This window comes from Pithys albifrons, chromosome 1 (assembly GCF_047495875.1).
Source record: "Pithys albifrons albifrons isolate INPA30051 chromosome 1, PitAlb_v1, whole genome shotgun sequence".
In the NCBI taxonomy this organism is placed as follows: Eukaryota; Metazoa; Chordata; class Aves; order Passeriformes; family Thamnophilidae; genus Pithys; species Pithys albifrons.
In genome coordinates this window covers 26,250,021-26,269,204 of record NC_092458.1, presented here as the reverse complement: position 1 = coordinate 26,269,204, position 19,184 = coordinate 26,250,021, and the positions used below count along the sequence as shown (strand labels likewise).

Here is a 19,184-nt window from a genome sequence, read left to right as displayed (position 1 = left end):
GTAACATAAAGGGTAAGTCATATGAAAGTTTTGAAATAAATTTTTGTTTTCTCAGGACACTTTATAATATGAGCTGTGTCTGTGGTCAAGAGAAGCTTCTTTTACATTAAAAAAATCTACATTTAGACTGAAATTAAGTATGCAGCAAATGCCTTGGAGGCAAGTGAGTAATAAAATTGAAGTAATTTGGAGGAAGAACTGATTAGAGCAGTCATTTGCCAGAACACTGATTGTTCTGCTCCACCTCCACACAAAACAGCCATATAATTGGGCAATGCTAGGTCTTTGACAGTGTGACATTAGGGATTAGTGCATGAAAGAGCACAGTATACAGACAATTTAATTGCATAATATGTAGCCAGGAACATATTAATAACCATTTTGACTTCTGAGCATAGAAAAAAATAATCAGCCTTTGAACAGATGTGAAGATTTTGATTAGGCAGTTATTAAAAGAATGTTCACAAACAAACTTACTTTCTCCTTTTCTGCTGATAAATTCTCTTTTTTCTTTTATACCTATAGGTTCATTTTTCACTGGCCAGAGTTCCAGAAATAATGAAGAGGTGACACTTATACGTAAAGCTGATCTAGAGAACCACAACAAAGATGGAGGATTTTGGACAGTGATTGATGGGAAAGTGTATGATATAAAGGACTTCCAAACCCAGTCTTTAACTGGTAGTAGCATACTTGGTGAGCATTTTCATCTGCCTTGAAGACACAAATTACTTATGGTTCAAAAGTAGGTGGAATGAAGAGATTCTTAGTTATACTGACTGTCTCATTCTTTCATTAGCTCAGTTTGCAGGTGAGGACCCTGTTGTTGCTTTGGAAGCTGCTTTGCAGTTTGAGGACACACGGGATTCAATGCATGCCTTCTGTGTTGGCCAATATATTGAGGTAAAAAATGTTATTGAGAAAATGATTTCTAAAGTAAGGTATTACTTTGCTTTCAGAATTTTTGTTGAAGCTTAGTTCTAGCTTTCAACTCCTCTCTCTTTTACTTAGCCTGACCAGGAAGTGATTACAACACCAGATCTCAGTACTTTGTCATCACCTCTGATAGACACAGAACGAAATTTGAGTCTTCTCCTTGGACTGCATGCTTCCTACCTGGCAATGAGCACACCACTTTCTCCTCTGGAAATTGAATGTGCCAGTAAGCAGAATTTAATTTTCAGCATGGTATTTGGTCAAAGGTTGGACTCCATGATCTCAGAGGTCTTTTTCAACCTAGTTGATTCTATGATAAATACTTGTCAAAGCATACAAGAAAAAGACAAAGGAGAAATAAATTAACTGAAAATATAACGCTTTTTTAGTCTTGATGTCTTCTGCAGAAGTTCCTTATTCTTAACATTAATTACCACACTCACCAAGGTCCAATAATTTGCAAGATTTAAATGGGGATTAGATAATTTCAAACAGGTAAATGTCCAGAATTTCATAACACGCCATGCAGAATATTGGAAGAGAAAGGAGACTTTAGCACAGTTATCTCACTAATTTGTTTCGGCAAATGGAAGAGTAGCTAAACCTTGTCTGAAGCTGTGAATTCTTTCTTTATTTATTAGAGGAAGTTGTTGATAGCTTAGTCTTTAATCAGACTATACTCTTGTGTTTTCTTGATTTTAGAATGGTTGAAGTCATCTATTTTTTCTGGAGGCTTGCAGACTAGTCAGATTCATTACAGTTACAATGAGGAAAAAGATGAAGACCACTGCAGTTCACCTGGTAACACTACCCCAAATAAATCAAAACTATACACACATCGATTAACCTTGAGTGACCATTCCCAACCTTTCCTCCAAGCTATTGCGGATAATAATATTCAGGATCACACTGTGAAGGTAAACCATCAGTAGTTCTGTTTGCAAAATGTGTTGCTGAAGGGTTAAAATGAGGGTGAAAATTCTCCAAAAGTTATAGCAAAACAATTGAAAAAGTTATTTCAGAATTACTTTTTGTGAAAGGAGTGGTTGAGTACTACTGGTGGACAAAATATGTGTATTTCACTTAATAGCATAACAGTTACTTTTTTAATTTAGAATTTTTACATTGGATAACAAAAGAAATTAATGCATTACTTTCCATGTTAAATTTCAGTAGCATTAACAGATCCCACTCATGTCTAGTTGAACTAAGATGGAATTTTCTTTGTCAACATGCAAATATACTTTGTATGTGTCAGGTTCATGTATGCCTTTGTGCCTTGCGTTCAACTTTTGCATTGTTAGAATCATGGATATTATGAAAACCCCTAAGATTTCCATTTATCTCTACCTTCTGTAATACCTTCAGATTTTCTAACCCTTTGAGTTCAGCTCCTTTACAAAAAACCCTGAATAAGTCCTTGGGAGGATAGGAAAACAATCATGATGAATCAGGAGACAATTGAAAATAGTGCTAAGTGATCTGCCTGTCTCACAAAGAGATAAAAGTGGTAGTAACTTTGTTTCTTGAGCCATGTTGCTCTTCATACAGGAAGAAAGAGGGTATTTGTAGTTTTGGATTGTAATTGCTGTATATTAAATAGTGCATACTGCATGTTGTATCTCACAAATGTTAGTTCAGATTGTGGAGATTATTCAGTGTTATTGAAATGCTCTCTGTGGTATTTTTATTCCTTTCATTGTATTTTAAAAATAAAGTTAAGTAAAGGCTGTTGTGTGTTTTTGTAGGACTTCTTGTGTCAAATAGAAAGATACTGTAAACAGTGTCACTTAACAACACCAATCACATTCCCTCCTGAGCATCCTGTGGAAGAAGTAGGACGTCTGTTACTATGTTGTCTCCTCAAGCATGAAGATTTGGGTAGGTAGGCTTGTGGTGTGTCTTTCAGAATCTGTTTAAAATCTGCTGTGGATGATTTTGGAACTGCATATTCAGAGATTGTCTTTTCCCATTAAGGTCATGTAGCACTGTCTCTTGTTCATCCTGGTACCCTTGGAGTTGACCAGGTAAAGCACAAAGCCTTACCAAAATCTGTAGTGGATGTGTGTCGTGTTGTCTACCAAGCAAAATGCTCACTGATTAAGGTAAGCCTCTTAGCTGCAGAAGTGTAGATTAATTTCCATTTGAAATGTTTTATTGTATTGTACTGAACTGTGTATCAGACAGTAACCTAATCTTTCAATGTCTTTTCTAGACCCACCAAGAACAGGGTCGTTCTTACAAGGAAGTTTGTGCTCCTGTCATTGAGCGTTTGAGATTCTTATTCAATGAACTACGTCCTGCAGTTTGCAATGATCTCTCTATAATGTCTAAATTTAAACTTCTTAGTTCCTTGCCCCGATGGCGAAGGGTGGCTCAGAAAATCATTAGAGAAAAAAGGAAAAAAAGAGGTAAGGCAGCATTAATGTTGTATTCTCTTTAAAAAAATGAAAATCAGCCTTATTTCGGGGTTTGAGACTCTTGTTGGTTAAAGCATTGAAGCCTTTTGCTTTCTGCTGTGTTTTCATTAAGTTTTCTAAACCAGTGGTTTCATGCTAGTTCCTACAGCAAGAACTGGCAAACAAGAGTGTAGAGTTTAGTTGAGGCATGTATCTTTGTGTTCCAGTATATTAAAAATGATCCTTCAATATCAGTCCTTCTGAATTTGTTTTTGTAAAGTTTAACTGGAAGTGACATATTTTTAAAATCATGTTTTATTAAAGCAGTGTAGTCAAATAACTGTTTAACTGGAAATAAATTAATGTGGTGAACAGACAGCAAAGTGCTTTTGAAGTTGATCTTTCAAGTTAAAAGCATATTGCAGATAGTACCAGAGCTAATTAGGTAATAGTTGGACACAGCTCACCAAGAGTACATTTCCATTTTATTACAGGCAGATCTTAACCATTCTGTGTGATTAGGTTGTCTTGCAAACCTAAAAATGTGATGCTGTAATATCTTACCAGATTACATGAAAGAATAATACTTTTTTTTTTATAGTGCCAAAAAAATCTGAATCTGCTGATGTAGAAGAATCCAAAATTGGAAATGAAGAAAGTGATTTAGAAGAATCCTGTGTGGTACCTCACAGTCCTGTACCTATAGATAAAAAGCCCATACCAATCAAATCACCCAAAGTAAGATAGTACATTTTGAATCAACCTTGTGAATAAAAGTAACAAGAACTAAAATTATGAGCTAAAGCCTGATTGTTATAACTTGACACTTAACTTTCTAATATGGTGTATGTGATGTATAATTTTGTGGTATGTTGTTTCAGTGAAACTTGGAATAATCCTTAGAAATGAGCTTGTACTGTATTGTTAGCATATGTAAAGATACCGTCTGTAATTTTTAGATCGTTGTTAATCTTAGATAAAGCTTTATTTCAAAATAAAATGTTGTGATAGGTTACTTGCTCTTTTTGTGAATATTAATGTATTTGAAATTCCATGTAGCAATTGTAAACTAGAGAAAGAGTTAGAAACAATACCAAACTCTTTCCTGACTTTGAAAAAGTTTCCTTTTTTTAACTCCCCTCCTAGTATTTTAAATTTGGAAATAACTGATATTTTCAGTAATTAAAACTTTTCAAACAATTTGATTTCAAACATTTTACCTTCCTGTTTTGCAGGATAAGTGGCAGCCACTTCTGAGTACAGTTACAGGTGTCCACAAATACAAATGGCTGAAGCAAAATGTTCAAGGCTTGTATCCACAGTCTGCCCTCCTTAACACCATTGTTGAATTTGCACTTAAAGAAGAGCCTGTGGATGTAGAAAAAATGAGAAAATGTTTATTAAAACAGGTAAACTAGACGAAAGTGGGCTTGCATGTATTAACAGTTTACGTAAGTATGATAATTTATTTTTTCTCTTTCACAGTTGGAAAGAGCAGAAGTTCGTCTGGAGGGAATAGATACTATTCTCAAACTGGCAGCTAAAAATTTTTTGCTCCCTTCTGTGCAGTATGCTATGTTCTGTGGATGGCAGAGGCTTATTCCAGAAGGAGCCAATATAGGGTAAAACTTCTTGTTGCTTTTGGTTTCACAATTCTTCACTAAGGAAAAAATTGTTTATTGTTGTTGTTGTTTTTCTATGAAGGGAACCTCTTACCGACTGCTTGAAGGATGTCGATCTGATCCCACCATTTAACAGAATGCTGCTAGAAGTAACTTTCGGGAAGTTGTATGCATGGGCTATTCAGAATGTCCGGAACATCTTGCTAGATGCTAGTGCAAAATTTAAAGAACTAGGTGAATCTCATTTTGTTACTCTTGTCTGGGAAAAAAACTGTTTTAAATTAATATTGTTGCTTTTTTAAAAAAATGTTCCCAACAATTAGGATGTTAAAATTAGTTCCTGCAGTTTGTTGATGAGAATTACTTTGAATTGGTCTGTCTGTGTGTCATTCCAACATCCCCCTTCCCCTTAACCCCAGGTTAACTCACTTTTCAGTGTTTAAGAGGATGTTGGTGATTTCCTGGCAACAGGTGATTGATTACTCATTAGTAACCTGTTACCATTCAAATATAAATTACAAAATGTTTCTTGAAGCTTCAACTTCTAACTTCTTAAAGGCAGGCAGGGAACAAAAAATGTTTTAAACCATCAGTCAAACGAATCAATGACCTATTGTATTGTAGCTCCCATATATCAGCTGACATTCTTATTTGTATTACTTTTGAATTAGGTCTTCAGCCTGTTCCTCTTCAAACAATTACTAATGAGAATCCAGCAGGACCAAGTCTAGGGACAATTCCACAAGCACGTTTTCTGCTGGTCATGCTCAACATGTTGACGCTCCAGCACGGTGCCAATACCTTGAGCCTCCTCCTTAATTCTGGCATGCTGGCGTTGACACAAACAACTCTGCGGCTGATAGGTACGGGAACTTCTTGTTTATTGCTTGGAAGAAGGCATATGCTTTATAAGTCTCTTGTAATTTTTTACCTTTTGATATGCCCAAATTGCAGAATGGCTTTGCAGTTTAAAGGTAGTCCTTAATGCTATTTACCTTTACCCTTATACAAAACCACAGCTGTAAGTGTGATGGAGAAGGTTAGTTCAACTCTAGCCTTTATTCAGTCACAACTGTTTTTCTATTAAGCCTTTGCTTTGGCCATCCTTAGCTGAAATTTGAGTAACAGAGTAGTTTTGGTGAAAATGTTACAAATAAACTAAAAACAAAAATGAAAACATTAAAAACTACCTACTCGCTACTCACTCTGTTTCAGTTGTTGTACACGTTAAAAAAGGTTCCTAGTCTGTATATTTAAGCTTGAAGCTTTCTTTGTTCTATTGTAGGAGATTCTGTGGGATATTTTGCCATGGCACCTAATGCCATGCTTTTCTCTCTTGGTTTTATTAGATAACAGCAATTATTTGTTCCTGTAACTTGTACTGAACTGGAGTATTCACAGATCTTTTTCAAAAAAATTCTCTTTTTAGAACCATATAGCTGACTGAGTCATCATTATTCATGTCTCTCTTACTTGTCACTTATTTTTTTGTTCAAAATCAAGTATTTAAATTCCTGTGCATGTCCTAGTTTTCTAAAAGGTCATTCGACTTATCACCTGTTCAGTCAGCTTTCCTGTTTTTTACTGCTTTTATATTACAAAGTCTAGGCACCTGAGAATTTATGTGTGACAAAAGTGCATACAAAAACTTGTAGCTGGTTTTAATTTTTTTTCATGTTCGAACTCTTTAGGACCCAGTTCTGACAACATTGAAGAGGATATGATTGCCTCTTCTCATGGGGCTTCTGCCACGGTCTTAGAAGAGTCAAGAAAGGAAACTACACCTGTTCAGCTCCCTGTTTCTGGACCAGAGCTGGCAGCCATGATGAAAATTGGTACCAGAGTGGTGAGAGGTGTAGACTGGAAATGGGGTGATCAGGTACAATTTCTTTCATACTGGTTTGGGTGTGTTGTAATATAAAATCTCTATTCAGTGGACTGTCTGATGTTTCTGGTCATTCAAACTTGAAAATCATTTTACATTTCAAAAATGTTGAATTAAGGGTATGGGAATTTAGCAGAAAATAAACCCCTTATGTTCCAGCTGATCCTCAGAGATCAGAGGGAGTGGGCACACGTGTGGCTTAGCTTCTGATTATAGCCAACTTAGCACTATAAGTCTGTTTGAATTTGAAAGAACTTGCACAAACACAGATACACAAATAGTGCAGTTTACCAAAGCAATACTGTCGGTCTGATTGATATCGTAAGGACTTGCATGATCCACATTCACAAATAGTGTGGTTAATTGGAGCACCAGGAAAGCAGGTTCAGGACTGTTGGTGATAAATGCACTAACCACAGAGTGTTGATATGTGTTGAGGCAGAAAGTATAGTAAGAGAGATCTAAAATATATACATATATGTGTGTACGTGTGTGTGTGTATATATATATATTTTTATATATATATTTATATATATATATGCATAAAAAAGTATGCACAGTTGGAGGCACAAAGCTTGCCTAAAGGCTTCCCTTCAGGAGAAGAGAGACACAGTCTGTCACCAGATCTTCAGGAGGCAGAGTTATTTTCCTCCTTCAGCCCTTTCTGCCCCTGAAGCCCACCTTTTGTACTACAATGGAATGGAACTATTGTGTTAATAGATGGGATTTGGTGACTTTGGTCGTACATGTGTATGTTCTCCATCATGTGCATCCCAAGGGTTGCATGATGTTTTAGTGGTGCATAATGAGGGTCTTGGTTACTTTTGGTCAGAATTTATAGTTGACAAAATAGGAAGAATAAACACTTTGGTCCTCCTCTATCTACTGAGTTCGCAGCAGGGCCTCTCTGACCTTCATCACAGGGACCTTGTGTGCATCCTTATCTCCTTAAAGAACCAGATTTATAACAAGGCTTGTTTTTCACGGGGAAGGCTGTTGGCTGGTACAGAAGTGTGGATGCTCTTCTGTGCCTCACTGTAACAACACTGGGCTATGAAGCCTCTGCATCACTCCAGAAGCATTCATTGGTAGGCCTTTCTTGAGCCAGGTGCAAGATAAACAGGAGGCCCAGCTTATATGTTTCCCAACCAGCCTCATTTTTCACCATCTTAAAGCAACACTGTGCAGTTAGGACCATTTAGCACAAAAGGTGTGGAGAATTAACATAAAATATATTAATTATTTGTTTAGATTCATTTTTGGAGATAAAAATTCTCTTATAGTGAGATTGTTTTGATTAATGGGAAATTGGATCTTTGGTGTACTACAACATTATACATTTCCAACTATGTGGGACATACTACTACTTAGGTAAGACATAGTAAAATAAGTCTAAACGTGCAGTTTACTGGTGTGATTTCTATTCAAGATTGTGAAATGCTTTCCAACTTTATGCAAATGTTGAAACATTATTGCATATTTACTACCTAACCATTATTTTACAAACTTTGGAGATGAATTAGTGTTCTTGACTGTGTAACTTGAGCCTTTCTGTTCTGTCAGGATGGGCCCACACCAGGTTTGGGTCGTGTGATTGGAGAACTGGGAGAAGATGGCTGGATTAGAGTACAGTGGGATACTGGAAGTACAAATTCTTACAGAATGGGGAAGGAGGGAAAATATGATCTCAAACTGGCTGAGCCACCACCTGCAACGCAGCCCACAACAGAGGATTCAGACACTGAGGATGATTCTGGTAAAAAAACCCAAAAGTTGTTTTTTCATAAAAGTGGAGGCACAGTTTTAGTTGAATTTCAAAAGTTCTCACAGGAGCAAGGGCTTTGTGAAAGAAGATGAATGTTATAATAAGTGTACACTTGCGACCAGAATCGTCCTTAATATGACTCCACTGTGAGAAAGGAGGATAAGAAAGGATGATATCAGATTCATTGTATATTTAATAGCCAAAGAGAACAGTATTAATAAATTGAAATAGTTCCTGTTACAGATACCAGGAGGTATACATTTTAATATATATTAATGCCATTCTGAAGTGGCTTTTTATATATACTAATTATGCATCTAGTCACACTGTTTCCCTATTCCTGGCACTGCCTTTGGAATCTTTTTTAAGATGTGTTCTGCTAGAGAATAACTTGAAAATATATGCACAAAATATCTGGTTTATATTTTGCTCTTGCACTTGGAAATAAGGACTCTTCTTTCTGTCAAACCATCTCAGAGAAAGCATTTAGAAAAAATGATTCACATCATGTTTGTTTCAGAACCTTTGTGAAATAACTCAATGTATTCCTTTGCCTTTTGTGTGTCCCTTCAGAAGGAGAACAAGTTGAAAGGAATCTCCACCCTACTTCCATGATGCTGACGAGTACTGTGAACCTGTTGCAGACACTGTGTCTCTCTGCTGGTGTCCATGCTGAAGTCATGCAAAGTGATGCCACCAGGACTTTGTGTGGTCTACTGCGTATGCTTGTGGAGAGTGGAACAATAGATAAATCAGGTATTTTATACAGAAGCAGTCTGATTCAGTGATGTGCTTCTGTTTTCTGCTTTGTTGTTTTGTAAGTTTGTAAATCTTTTCTTACTAGTTTTTAATCCTTTAAGGCCAAAGGCTAGAAAATGCGTTGTCAGAGCTTTAAAAATCTTAATTGTTAAAGGCAATGTAAGTGATCTTAAACATTCTTAAAACATAAACAGTAAACACGGAAAAATTCATGAGATGTGAATGGTTGGCTTAGACAATTAATTCTTAGCATCCTTTTCCTGTTTGTCAACAGTGTGACTGGGTATGTCATATTCCTTTTTATAAGTTCTGTAATTTCAGAAGTAATGCTGTTAACTTGTTTTAAATGAAGAAATAGTATAATGACAATAATTGTTTTAAAGGCATATTTAATAAAATTAATTGTGGGCTCTAAAACTGGAGTTAATAGTTCATGTAGACAGCGAAGTACCTCGTTGTTCTGATTTGTGCAAAATAGCCCCACAGAGTATATAGAGAATTATGTAGCTGATGGAAAAATCAACCGTTACATGTGTATATATTTTTGTTTTTAGCTTCCTTGCCAAATAAACTAGTTTATAAAGAACAACATAGGAGTTGGTGCACGTTGGGATTCATTCGAAGCATAGCACTCATGCCTCAGATGTGCAGCACTCTTAGTACATCTCAGTGGATAACTTTGCTAATGAAAATTGTTGAGGGGCATGAATCTTTCACTGCTGCTTCACTACAGAGACAGGTAATGTATATATTTCCAAATTAATTCAATAGGCAATAAAATTAGTAGATTTTAGTTGTCTTTTAAAAACCCATGGTGAGTTTAAAGAGAAAAAACAGCTGGGAAATGTCCTTAAATCAATTTTTAGTTAGTTGAAAAAAGATCACTTTTTTTTATAGTTAGGATCCACTGTTGTAGTGTAAGTTTTGAGTCTACAGCATACTACAGACTCTGTTGTTCTATTGAAAGCAGGTAAAAGGTCCAAGCAGTGTTTCAAAAATGTGTTCCAGAAACTCCCAGATAACATTTTGTAGAAGGCAAATAAAGAAACTAACAAGAAGATGGTTATGAAAAATGTGCGATTTTATTAAAGGTTTTGCAATTTTGTATTAGCTACTGTCCTTCCTTCCACAGTAAATTCGCAATATTATTTTAATAATAATCCCTCTTAACAAGCTACATATTTTAATTTTTTTGGTATTGTTTCCCTTGTCCTCTTCCCCTTCTTTCTTCTTTTCTGCTTTTTTCCTTTTTATTTTTTCTCCATTCCTTAGCATCTTGTTACTGCCATTTTCATGAGACTGAAAATCAACCTTATTGTGGAATAACTCTGCCAAGTTTCAAGGCTTGAGGATCAAAAGACCCTCTTAATCTTTTCCTTGATAAGGCATCAGCATTTTTTAACTAAAGCCTTGTATCATAAAGGCCTGTTCATTTCTGTGTGATCTTCCAGCAAATTCTTGCCAGTATTTTTAATATGCTGAGACTTCTGTCATCACTCAGGATTTAGTGCAGTAGAGTCATCTGTGCTGTTCAGGGAATACTTGAGAGGACTGACCATTCCTCATGTACCAGCACCTAACTTAATAACAACAAAAAGATGAGACCTTGAAGTTCTAGAAAGACATATTATTGACAGAAATTTACAAGATGAGAGTTCTTTTCACTTTTAGTCACTTGTATTAGTCTTCTGGGTGAAAGATGATGAAGTTCAAAGCCTGAAATACTTCTGTTCAGAATGTGCAACTCCATCTGCAATGTGATACTGCAGTGCTGCACCTTCCCTTGTTCCTCATCAGTCCTGCACTGTGTCTAGGTTTAGAGACATCAGCCTGTTCCTCTGTACTGTGTCAGAGGCTCTGGTTTCACAGGGACTACTTTTGAGTGTCACTGTGGTTGCTTTTTGCCCTCTTCTGTCATTCAGCTTTATATCTCATGAATTTTAACTAGTATACCCTCATTGCAGGACACTTGGAAACTTTCATTCTGTAATACATCTTAGTACTAACTCTGAGTCTAGTATCCAAACAAACCTTCCCATTCGGTATTCCTGGTTTTCCCTATATATTTTAGTCGTTTACATGGTTTTTCAGTGTGTGTTTTTCTCATGTCCTGGGTATTGAAGAGATTGGAGTCACTAATGTAACGTGCCAATAATATTGTTACTGACTCTCAACTGTCTCAACCTCTTTTAAATACCCCTTAGCAAATCAAAGATCAGTAGCTCTGTAACTTCCACAGCTGGAAAGAAATCAGCATTGTAGTAAGAACTACGAAGGAAAGCTAACTTAAAAAATATTGTTCTTCTATACTTAATATGTTTGAAAGTTTCTTAAATATTTGGTGACTTAAAATAGAATAACACTAATTTTGTTCTCTTTTTAGATCCTTGCTGTACATTTATTGAAAGCAGTACTTCCATCCTGGGATAAAAATGAAAGGTCAAGAGACATGAAATTTCTTGTGGAAAAACTGTTTGGATTTTTAGGGAGCCTACTTAGTACTTGTTCTTCAGATATCCCATTACTCAGAGGTAGAGGAATTTTCCCTCAGTGGCTTATTCTTATGTATGGAAAATGTGGGCATTAAACTGATAACTGTTGTGCGATTACTTTGTCTTTCCAGAATCTACTCTGAGAAGGAGAAAGGCCAGGCCCCAAGCATCTCTAACTGCCACTCATAGTAGTACTTTAGCAGAAGAGATAGTGGCACTGCTGAGGACGCTCCATTCGCTCAGCCAGTGGAATGGACTCATAAACAAGTACATCAACTCTCAGCTAACCTCCATCACCCACATCTTTGCAGGAAAACAGTCAGAAGGGGTAGTTTCCACGTTTTAAAATAAGCTCATTTTTATAGCAATATTTATTTTGAAATTGTAAACACTAAATGTTTGTAAACAATATTAAGCTTAATTTTGAAACCATTTTTCTATTTTTATATATTGTGTTGTAATTTTTAAGTTGAAATATGTGTGATTAACTTTGTATTTTAAAGCAGGTAGAAGTGTATGTTTTCTCCCTACAGTTAAATGTTATTGTTCTTTGTTAGGCTGTGTTGGATGACTACTTTCCTGACACTGAGAATCCAGAGGTGGGAGCTCTGATGGCAGTCTTGGCTGTGATTGGTGGCATAGACAGTCGCTTGAGACTGGGTGGACAAGTAGTTCATGATGAATTTGGAGAAGGCACAGTGACACGCATCACCCCAAAAGGGAAAATCACTGTACAGTTCTATGACATGCGGACGTGTAGAGTGTGCCCTCTGAATCAACTGAAACCAGTGAGTTTGTTTTATTAACACTTTAATGCTGGCAAGGGTAAAGTTTAAAACTCTAACATGGTGCAAAAAAATATTTTTTCTTCATTGGATAAATTGACATTCAATACATAAAATGCTCTGAATGCACATCTAAGATGATCGTCTGTAGGACTTTTAAATCCCATCCTCACTTGTTGAGGAGGTGAAAGGAGGAACGATTTAAAATAAAGTGCAAACTTTGATTTGAGGTAAAATCCCAAGTATAGTGATTTATAGCTCTTACATGAGAGGAACTTACTTGCATTTAACTTGCTTTGCTGACTAATGTAGAAACTCTTGGGTTGTTTGCATTTGAATCTTAATTTGATTGATACGGCATTAGTGAAAGCATGGACCAAGCGCCTGATCTGCTTCAGAGACTGCAGTTCTTCCTTGTTCTGACTCTCTTGCTTTTTCACCAAGTAGGCCTGCATTTGTGTGGTACAATACAGGCTTAGAAGCTGTGTAGGGAAAAGAAATCGTCTCTAGTTGTTCTGGTCAAGAGCAGTAAGACAAATGCTACTTTTGGTTAGTCTTTGGTTAATAACCATTGAAACTTTTGAATAATCTTGTACGACTTTAGGGAAATGCTTACCTGTTTTTTTTTTGTTTTGTTTTATCTGGCTTTTCCCTGTTTAGCTTCCAGTTGTGGCTTTTAATGTGAACAACTTGCCTTTCACTGAACCTATGCTATCCATTTGGGCTCAACTAGTAAATCTGGCTGGAAGTAAAATAGAAAAACAAAGAATGAAGTCTCCCAATCAGGGTCTTTCAGGTACAACTGGGGGCTTTTGGGGAGTTATTTTGGTTGGAAGTAGATGGATGTACTCTGGGAAAAATACTGGTAACAGCAAACATACATATGAAAAAGGGTTTCCTGTAACCTTGCATCTTTTCTTAGTCAGCATTGAATAAGATGCACTTAGGATACAAGTTTAGCTAGGAGGTGAATTGCTCTACATTGTCAATGGAGTATCTTTTCTTACTTTGATGAGAAAATGTGAATAAGGCTAGGGCTTGAACTTCTTGTATTGAATTGTTTTAAATATTGGATCCATATAACATCTCAATTTACTGTGCTATATATCAACTATGTGATTGTCCAGGGTGTGAAAAGTAGGAGAGCAGTGTTTTTAATATCGTGGGTCATAGAATATGTGCAGACCTTCAATCCATGTGCTGTTCAAACTGTCTCATATTATTGGTATTTCACAAACTTTCGCACAGTGAGTTAAGATGTAAACTGGTGTTTGGATTGAGGTTGTATGAATGATAACTTTTCTAATCTAATACAAGGGATTCCTGACACTAATGGCTGCTTAACATTTCTGATAGGTCAAGTTGATCTGGATCTACTGCGATGCCAGCAATTAAAGCTGTACATACTGAAAGCAGGACGAGCTCTACTTTCTCACCAGGATACACTAAGGCAGATCTTATCTCAACCAGCTGTTCAGGAGTGTGCATTAAATCCTGCAGGTATTCTGAAATGCAACCTGACTGTGCTGCTGCTTGTTTAGATGGTAGACAGTGTGTGTGACTATAACCCTTGCTAATGGCAGTTGGAGGGTAGAAATTTCAGCTTGCCTTCTAAAGACTAAAAATTAAAAATTATAAGTATTTTAACCTTCTGTGTTAAAAGCATTTTGACTTTTTAACTTAAATTTTTTAGATGAAGTAGTTCAAATGTTTGAAGTTTGAAATACTGGCATTACCTAAATTTGTAGGTCTTCTGTAGTTAGTGAGCTTTCTAAGTAGTTTTAAAATACTTTACAGTTTTTGCAGTGGTTTCTTTTTCTACTTTAAAGCTTAAAATGTGAGTTCTCAATTGGGTATTGCTTTTACATCAAATGTTTTGCAGTTTCCGGTGAAACGAGTACTGGGATACAGAGTATTAAGAATAATCTTAAAAGGACTTTAATCTAGTAATTTGAATTAAGTTCTGCCAGAGATGCATTTTACATATGAGAATGAATGCAATAGCTCTATCAGCTTTCAGGGCAGCTATGTGAGGCCTTTAGAGTTTATGTTAATTCCTTGGGCTTCTGTGAAGCATGTGCTATCTTTAAATGTTATAATATATTTGATACATTCCCATATTTATGCGGGGTTTCGTCAATTGCCAAATTTTAAGTCAACGTAATCATCAAGATTTTTTTAGGAATGGAACATGGTTTTACTTCTACCATCATTTTTTAAGGGAAAAACCCCTAGGACTTCTTTTTAATCAGAAGAACATTACCGCTTGAGGACTATTAACTGTATTATTATTGTTCAAATAAGCCTTTCTTTTGTTGGAGTTAATAAAGAGTGAGAACACTTTCTTGACATAGTCACAGAAAAAATCCAGGAAACACGAATGTTTATGTCAGCAAGAATACAAAATTCAGTAAGAAAGTTGCAGAATCGTGAGCAAATTGATTAAAATAAGTACCCTCTTTTAAAGGGACAATGAGCTCCCATAGGGAGGTCTTCCCAAGAGGTGGATCGTGGGGGAAACAACCCAGTCCAGAAAGTTTGCACCATGGTTTTGGGATCATTAAGACTGTTGGTTTTCTATATTAAGTGCTTAATCCCAAAAGGACAACCTTATTGCAAAAAATGCGGACTCAGAAGGTACTTATGCAAATTCACTGTCCACTGAGTAGTTTCTGCTAGACATATTCTAGGTGTATTTTAGTAAATTTATGGTTTATCTACAGACTTGTTATTTGCTTTCTTTGTATAGAGATTGTGGCACACATAGTTAAACACATGATTCCTATGAAGAAGAAATTTGTGAAAAATAACAATATGCTTATTCAACCAGTAGGCCTCAGAATAAGTCTCTTGGTTGACTGTTGTTACATGGTTTTGGTTAAAATAATGTTTTTGTTTCAAGAGGATGGAGCAGCTGCCTCTCCAGACATAGGAGATATGTCTCCTGAAGGACCTCAGCCTCCCATGATTCTTTTACAGCAACTTTTGTCAGCTGCTACACAACCATCACCTGTGAAAGCAATATTTGACAAACAGGAGCTTGAGGTAGAGTCTGTGTTTTCTTCTAAGTAAGCCAATAAATAACTCTTTATAATTCACATTCCAATTGTAACTTATTAAACTGTAGGTTTAAATTAGTGACACTGAACCCTTTTTGGCAAATTACGTTTAATTTCAGGTGTACGCACAGACACATACTAAATATGCTTGCTTTACTTGCCCCAATTTATTTGTTCTCATTTAGGCTGCTGCTTTGGCAGTATGCCAGTATCTGGCTGTAGAGTCTACACATCCTTCAACTCCACTGTTTGAAGACTGCAGCTCTAGTGAAGCTACAACACCCATCACAGTACAACATATCCGACCCACAAAAGTGAAGAAACGCAAGCAATCTCCAATTCCCCCCCTCCCCATTGTAGTTCAACTTATGGAAATGGGATTTCCTAGGAAAAACATAGAATTTGCACTGAAATCTCTATCGGGAACCTCTGGAAGTGCTTCTGGATTGCCAGGTATTTTATTTAGTTAAACTCATGGTATTAGAAGAGGGGAAGTTGGCAAGGAGATTTAAACAGTACTTAGGAGGTAGCAATTGTTCTTCTGTGAATACTTTCTTAAGAAGCTCAGAGAATCCCCTGGAGACAAACTGAGTTTATTTTGTGTATTAGGAGTGGAAGCCTTAGTTGGCTGGTTGTTGGACCACCCTGATGTTCAAATTACGGATCTCTCTGATGCTGATACTATCTCTGATGAATATTCTGATGAGGAAATAACAGAGGAAGTGGAAGAAGCTGAAGCTGCTTGTCCTGTGGCAAGTATCAACTTATGAAACCTGTTGTGCTAGCTAGCTGCAAATCTGGTAATTCTTTCCTTTTTGTGAAAATGGTGAGAGTAAAAGGACATTCTTCTGTCCTAAGTAACATGGATCATTTTTGCCCTGTGATTACCTTTACAATGCCTTGATAGCTGTAATGTGAATTTATATTATTCTTCTGTTGACTTTCAGGAACTGTTTCAATAAGGATTTTTCAATAAAATACAATGGGTTCCATATTTCTGTTCATTCTTAAAGCCATTATGTTGAGTTTTCTTGCACCTGTAGGATTTTGTAATTGAAAGAAATGCATTATATTTTCAATGAAGTCGACTTGACCTTGACTTCTGATGTCTTCATCAGTGTTGTAGTGAGAAACTGATATATATTGGCTCTAATAAAAAAAAATGCTCCAAACAGACGAAAGTATTTTTGAAAATTCTCCTTACAGCTGGAATGCAGTAGTTATCTTAAGAAAGTTCATCAAATCTTAAAAGGAATAATTTCTAATTACTACAGTCTTATAATTTTTTAGCTTGTTTTTCTAATGGAATACTTTAGATCTCATTGTGTTATATATAAAAAATAGTGTGCTTTTCCCACTGCTTTTTTGGTTTTTTCCCCTCTTCCAACAAGTACCCTAAGAATGTGAATGTATCTGCAAGGCTGAGTAGTGTACTGACCAATCCACTTGGTTCTGGTTTTCCTTGGCAATCATGTTTCATAAAAACAACTTGAAGTTTGTTTCACACATTTTGAAAATTTGTATTTGCATTCCTAGACAAATAATTTTGGAAAGTAAACTTTAATTTAAAGTAAAGTAGATCATAAATGTTACCCCTATATTGAATTGAGCCTGTTGAAGTTTTTTTCCATTTTGGCATGCTACTTAGATATTATATGTGTTTATTTGTGTTGGATTATCTTCAGTCTTTGCTAACAATTTTATTTCTCTGAAATGAAAACAAATTTTGTAATTGTTACATATTTATTTTGGATTTTTTTTAGTCAAGTGGTGCTGTGGTGACAGAGAGCCAAACCTATAAGAAACGAGCTGATTTCTTAAGTAATGATGACTATGCTGTGTATGTGAGGGAGAATATTCAGGTAAATATGATGATCTAAAGCTATATTAAAACTACTTTCCTTTTGATATAAAAGTCTTTGCATGGCTATTACATTCTATTGTCCTTTTTTCTCTAGGTGGGGATGATGGTTAGATGCTGCAGAACTTATGAGGAAGTTTGTGAAGGAGATGTAGGCAAAGTTATTAAACTGGATCGAGATGGATTGCATGACCTGAATGTCCAGTGTGATTGGCAACAGAAGGGTGGTACTTACTGGGTCAGATATATCCATGTTGAGCTATTAGGTAAGTTTACTGCTGACTGCTTTTTGGTTAAAAAAATTAATGATAGACTAAGGAAAATTTATTTGTGGAAAGTGGAAACACACTCACTGTACACTTATTCTCTCATCTGCTAGGATTCCCACCACAGAGTTCTGCCTCTCATATCAAGATAGGTGACAAAGTGCGTGTGAAAAGCACTGTTACCACACCCAAATACAAGTGGGGTTCAGTTACTCACCGAAGTGTGGGAATTGTCAAAGGTAATGTATATTCAAAATGGGATATGGGGAGGTAATAAAACTTGAAATCATGCAGACTTTCTTCAAGACACATATAAAAATCACACTGTTTTGTGCAATATTGCATGATGATAAAGAATACAGAATGCATTTGAAGTATGTCATGAATTTAGGCATGTACTGTGTGGCAGCACGTTAGCATGTTCATCTGCTTTTGAGCCTCTTCACATACAGTAAATGCCTTTAAGCATCTGTGCAGCTTCCTGTTCTCATTTATACTTTGGAAGAATCACAAATGATTTTGCTTTAAGAAATAATTCTAACTTAAAGGCTTCCATAAGGAAGTGAGAAAGTGGATACACTAGTGTCAAGCTCTAAAGGATGTTATTGATGTAATTTTTGGAGCATAGGCTCTTTGAAGAGGTGCAGATTTTGTTCATACCCTATTTGTGCTTAGAAATACACTTTTGCTTGTGAGCTGTTTCTAAGAAAAATAAATGAAAAAAATAGGAGCAGAGGAATTCAAATAAAATATTATTCTAATCAGTTTTGTCTTAATTTTATAGAGATTTGCAATACATTGTATTTTCTCCATGTTTTTGTCTCAGCATTTAGTGCCAATGGAAAAGATGTTATTGTAGACTTTCCTCAACAGTCTCATTGGACTGGCTTGTTGTCAGAAATGGAATTGGTCCCCAGCATTCATCCTGGAGTCACGTAAGTGATGATTTACTTTTTTCTTAATGTATATGGGTTATCCTTTACCTCATTGTCTTGATTCTATTATGTCATGGTACAATTAACCTGTACCATATTGTTTTTCTCTTGTCAAATCAGGTGTGATGGCTGTCAGATGTTTCCTATTAACGGGCCTAGATTCAAATGCAGAAACTGTGATGATTTTGACTTTTGTGAAACCTGTTTTAAAACTAGGAAGCATAACACTCGACATACTTTTGGCAGAATAAATGAACCAGGTAAGTTTCAGAATCTAAGTGTTTCTCAGATTAATTTAAAATGCATTTAAGTTGTTTTTAAAAATACAGTTATGAATTTCAGCTTAGAACATGCATTGTCACGTGTATGATGGCTTGTCTAAAGGACAAGAAAGACATTCTGTTAATTGAGTTGATGCGG

The 19,184-nt window shown here is 36.0% G+C and overlaps 1 protein-coding gene across 5 annotated transcripts in view; it reads left to right on the top strand.

Annotated features, from left to right (window-relative positions):
• Window positions 1-19,184, top strand: part of HERC2 (HECT and RLD domain containing E3 ubiquitin protein ligase 2) — a 115,879-nt gene that overhangs the window by 54,910 nt on the left and 41,785 nt on the right. For 4 of the 5 annotated variants that reach the window (XM_071547878.1, XM_071547865.1, XM_071547850.1 and 1 more), the window contains exons 24-52: window positions 526-696; window positions 800-903; window positions 1,012-1,162; window positions 1,639-1,853; window positions 2,685-2,817; window positions 2,914-3,041; window positions 3,152-3,347; window positions 3,937-4,073; window positions 4,571-4,744; window positions 4,821-4,957; window positions 5,040-5,191; window positions 5,629-5,820; window positions 6,649-6,836; window positions 8,406-8,598; window positions 9,181-9,363; window positions 9,921-10,105; window positions 11,750-11,897; window positions 11,990-12,186; window positions 12,416-12,646; window positions 13,304-13,439; window positions 14,000-14,143; window positions 15,546-15,688; window positions 15,888-16,155; window positions 16,312-16,454; window positions 17,466-17,564; window positions 17,661-17,829; window positions 17,943-18,068; window positions 18,656-18,764; window positions 18,885-19,024. In XM_071547878.1, coding sequence (XP_071403979.1) covers window positions 526-696; window positions 800-903; window positions 1,012-1,162; window positions 1,639-1,853; window positions 2,685-2,817; window positions 2,914-3,041; window positions 3,152-3,347; window positions 3,937-4,073; window positions 4,571-4,744; window positions 4,821-4,957; window positions 5,040-5,191; window positions 5,629-5,820; window positions 6,649-6,836; window positions 8,406-8,598; window positions 9,181-9,363; window positions 9,921-10,105; window positions 11,750-11,897; window positions 11,990-12,186; window positions 12,416-12,646; window positions 13,304-13,439; window positions 14,000-14,143; window positions 15,546-15,688; window positions 15,888-16,155; window positions 16,312-16,454; window positions 17,466-17,564; window positions 17,661-17,829; window positions 17,943-18,068; window positions 18,656-18,764; window positions 18,885-19,024 — 4,692 coding nt within the window. The remainder of the gene's footprint in view (window positions 1-525; window positions 697-799; window positions 904-1,011; window positions 1,163-1,638; window positions 1,854-2,684; window positions 2,818-2,913; window positions 3,042-3,151; window positions 3,348-3,936; window positions 4,074-4,570; window positions 4,745-4,820; window positions 4,958-5,039; window positions 5,192-5,628; window positions 5,821-6,648; window positions 6,837-8,405; window positions 8,599-9,180; window positions 9,364-9,920; window positions 10,106-11,749; window positions 11,898-11,989; window positions 12,187-12,415; window positions 12,647-13,303; window positions 13,440-13,999; window positions 14,144-15,545; window positions 15,689-15,887; window positions 16,156-16,311; window positions 16,455-17,465; window positions 17,565-17,660; window positions 17,830-17,942; window positions 18,069-18,655; window positions 18,765-18,884; window positions 19,025-19,184) is intronic. The other variant, XM_071547856.1, reaches the window with a different exon arrangement.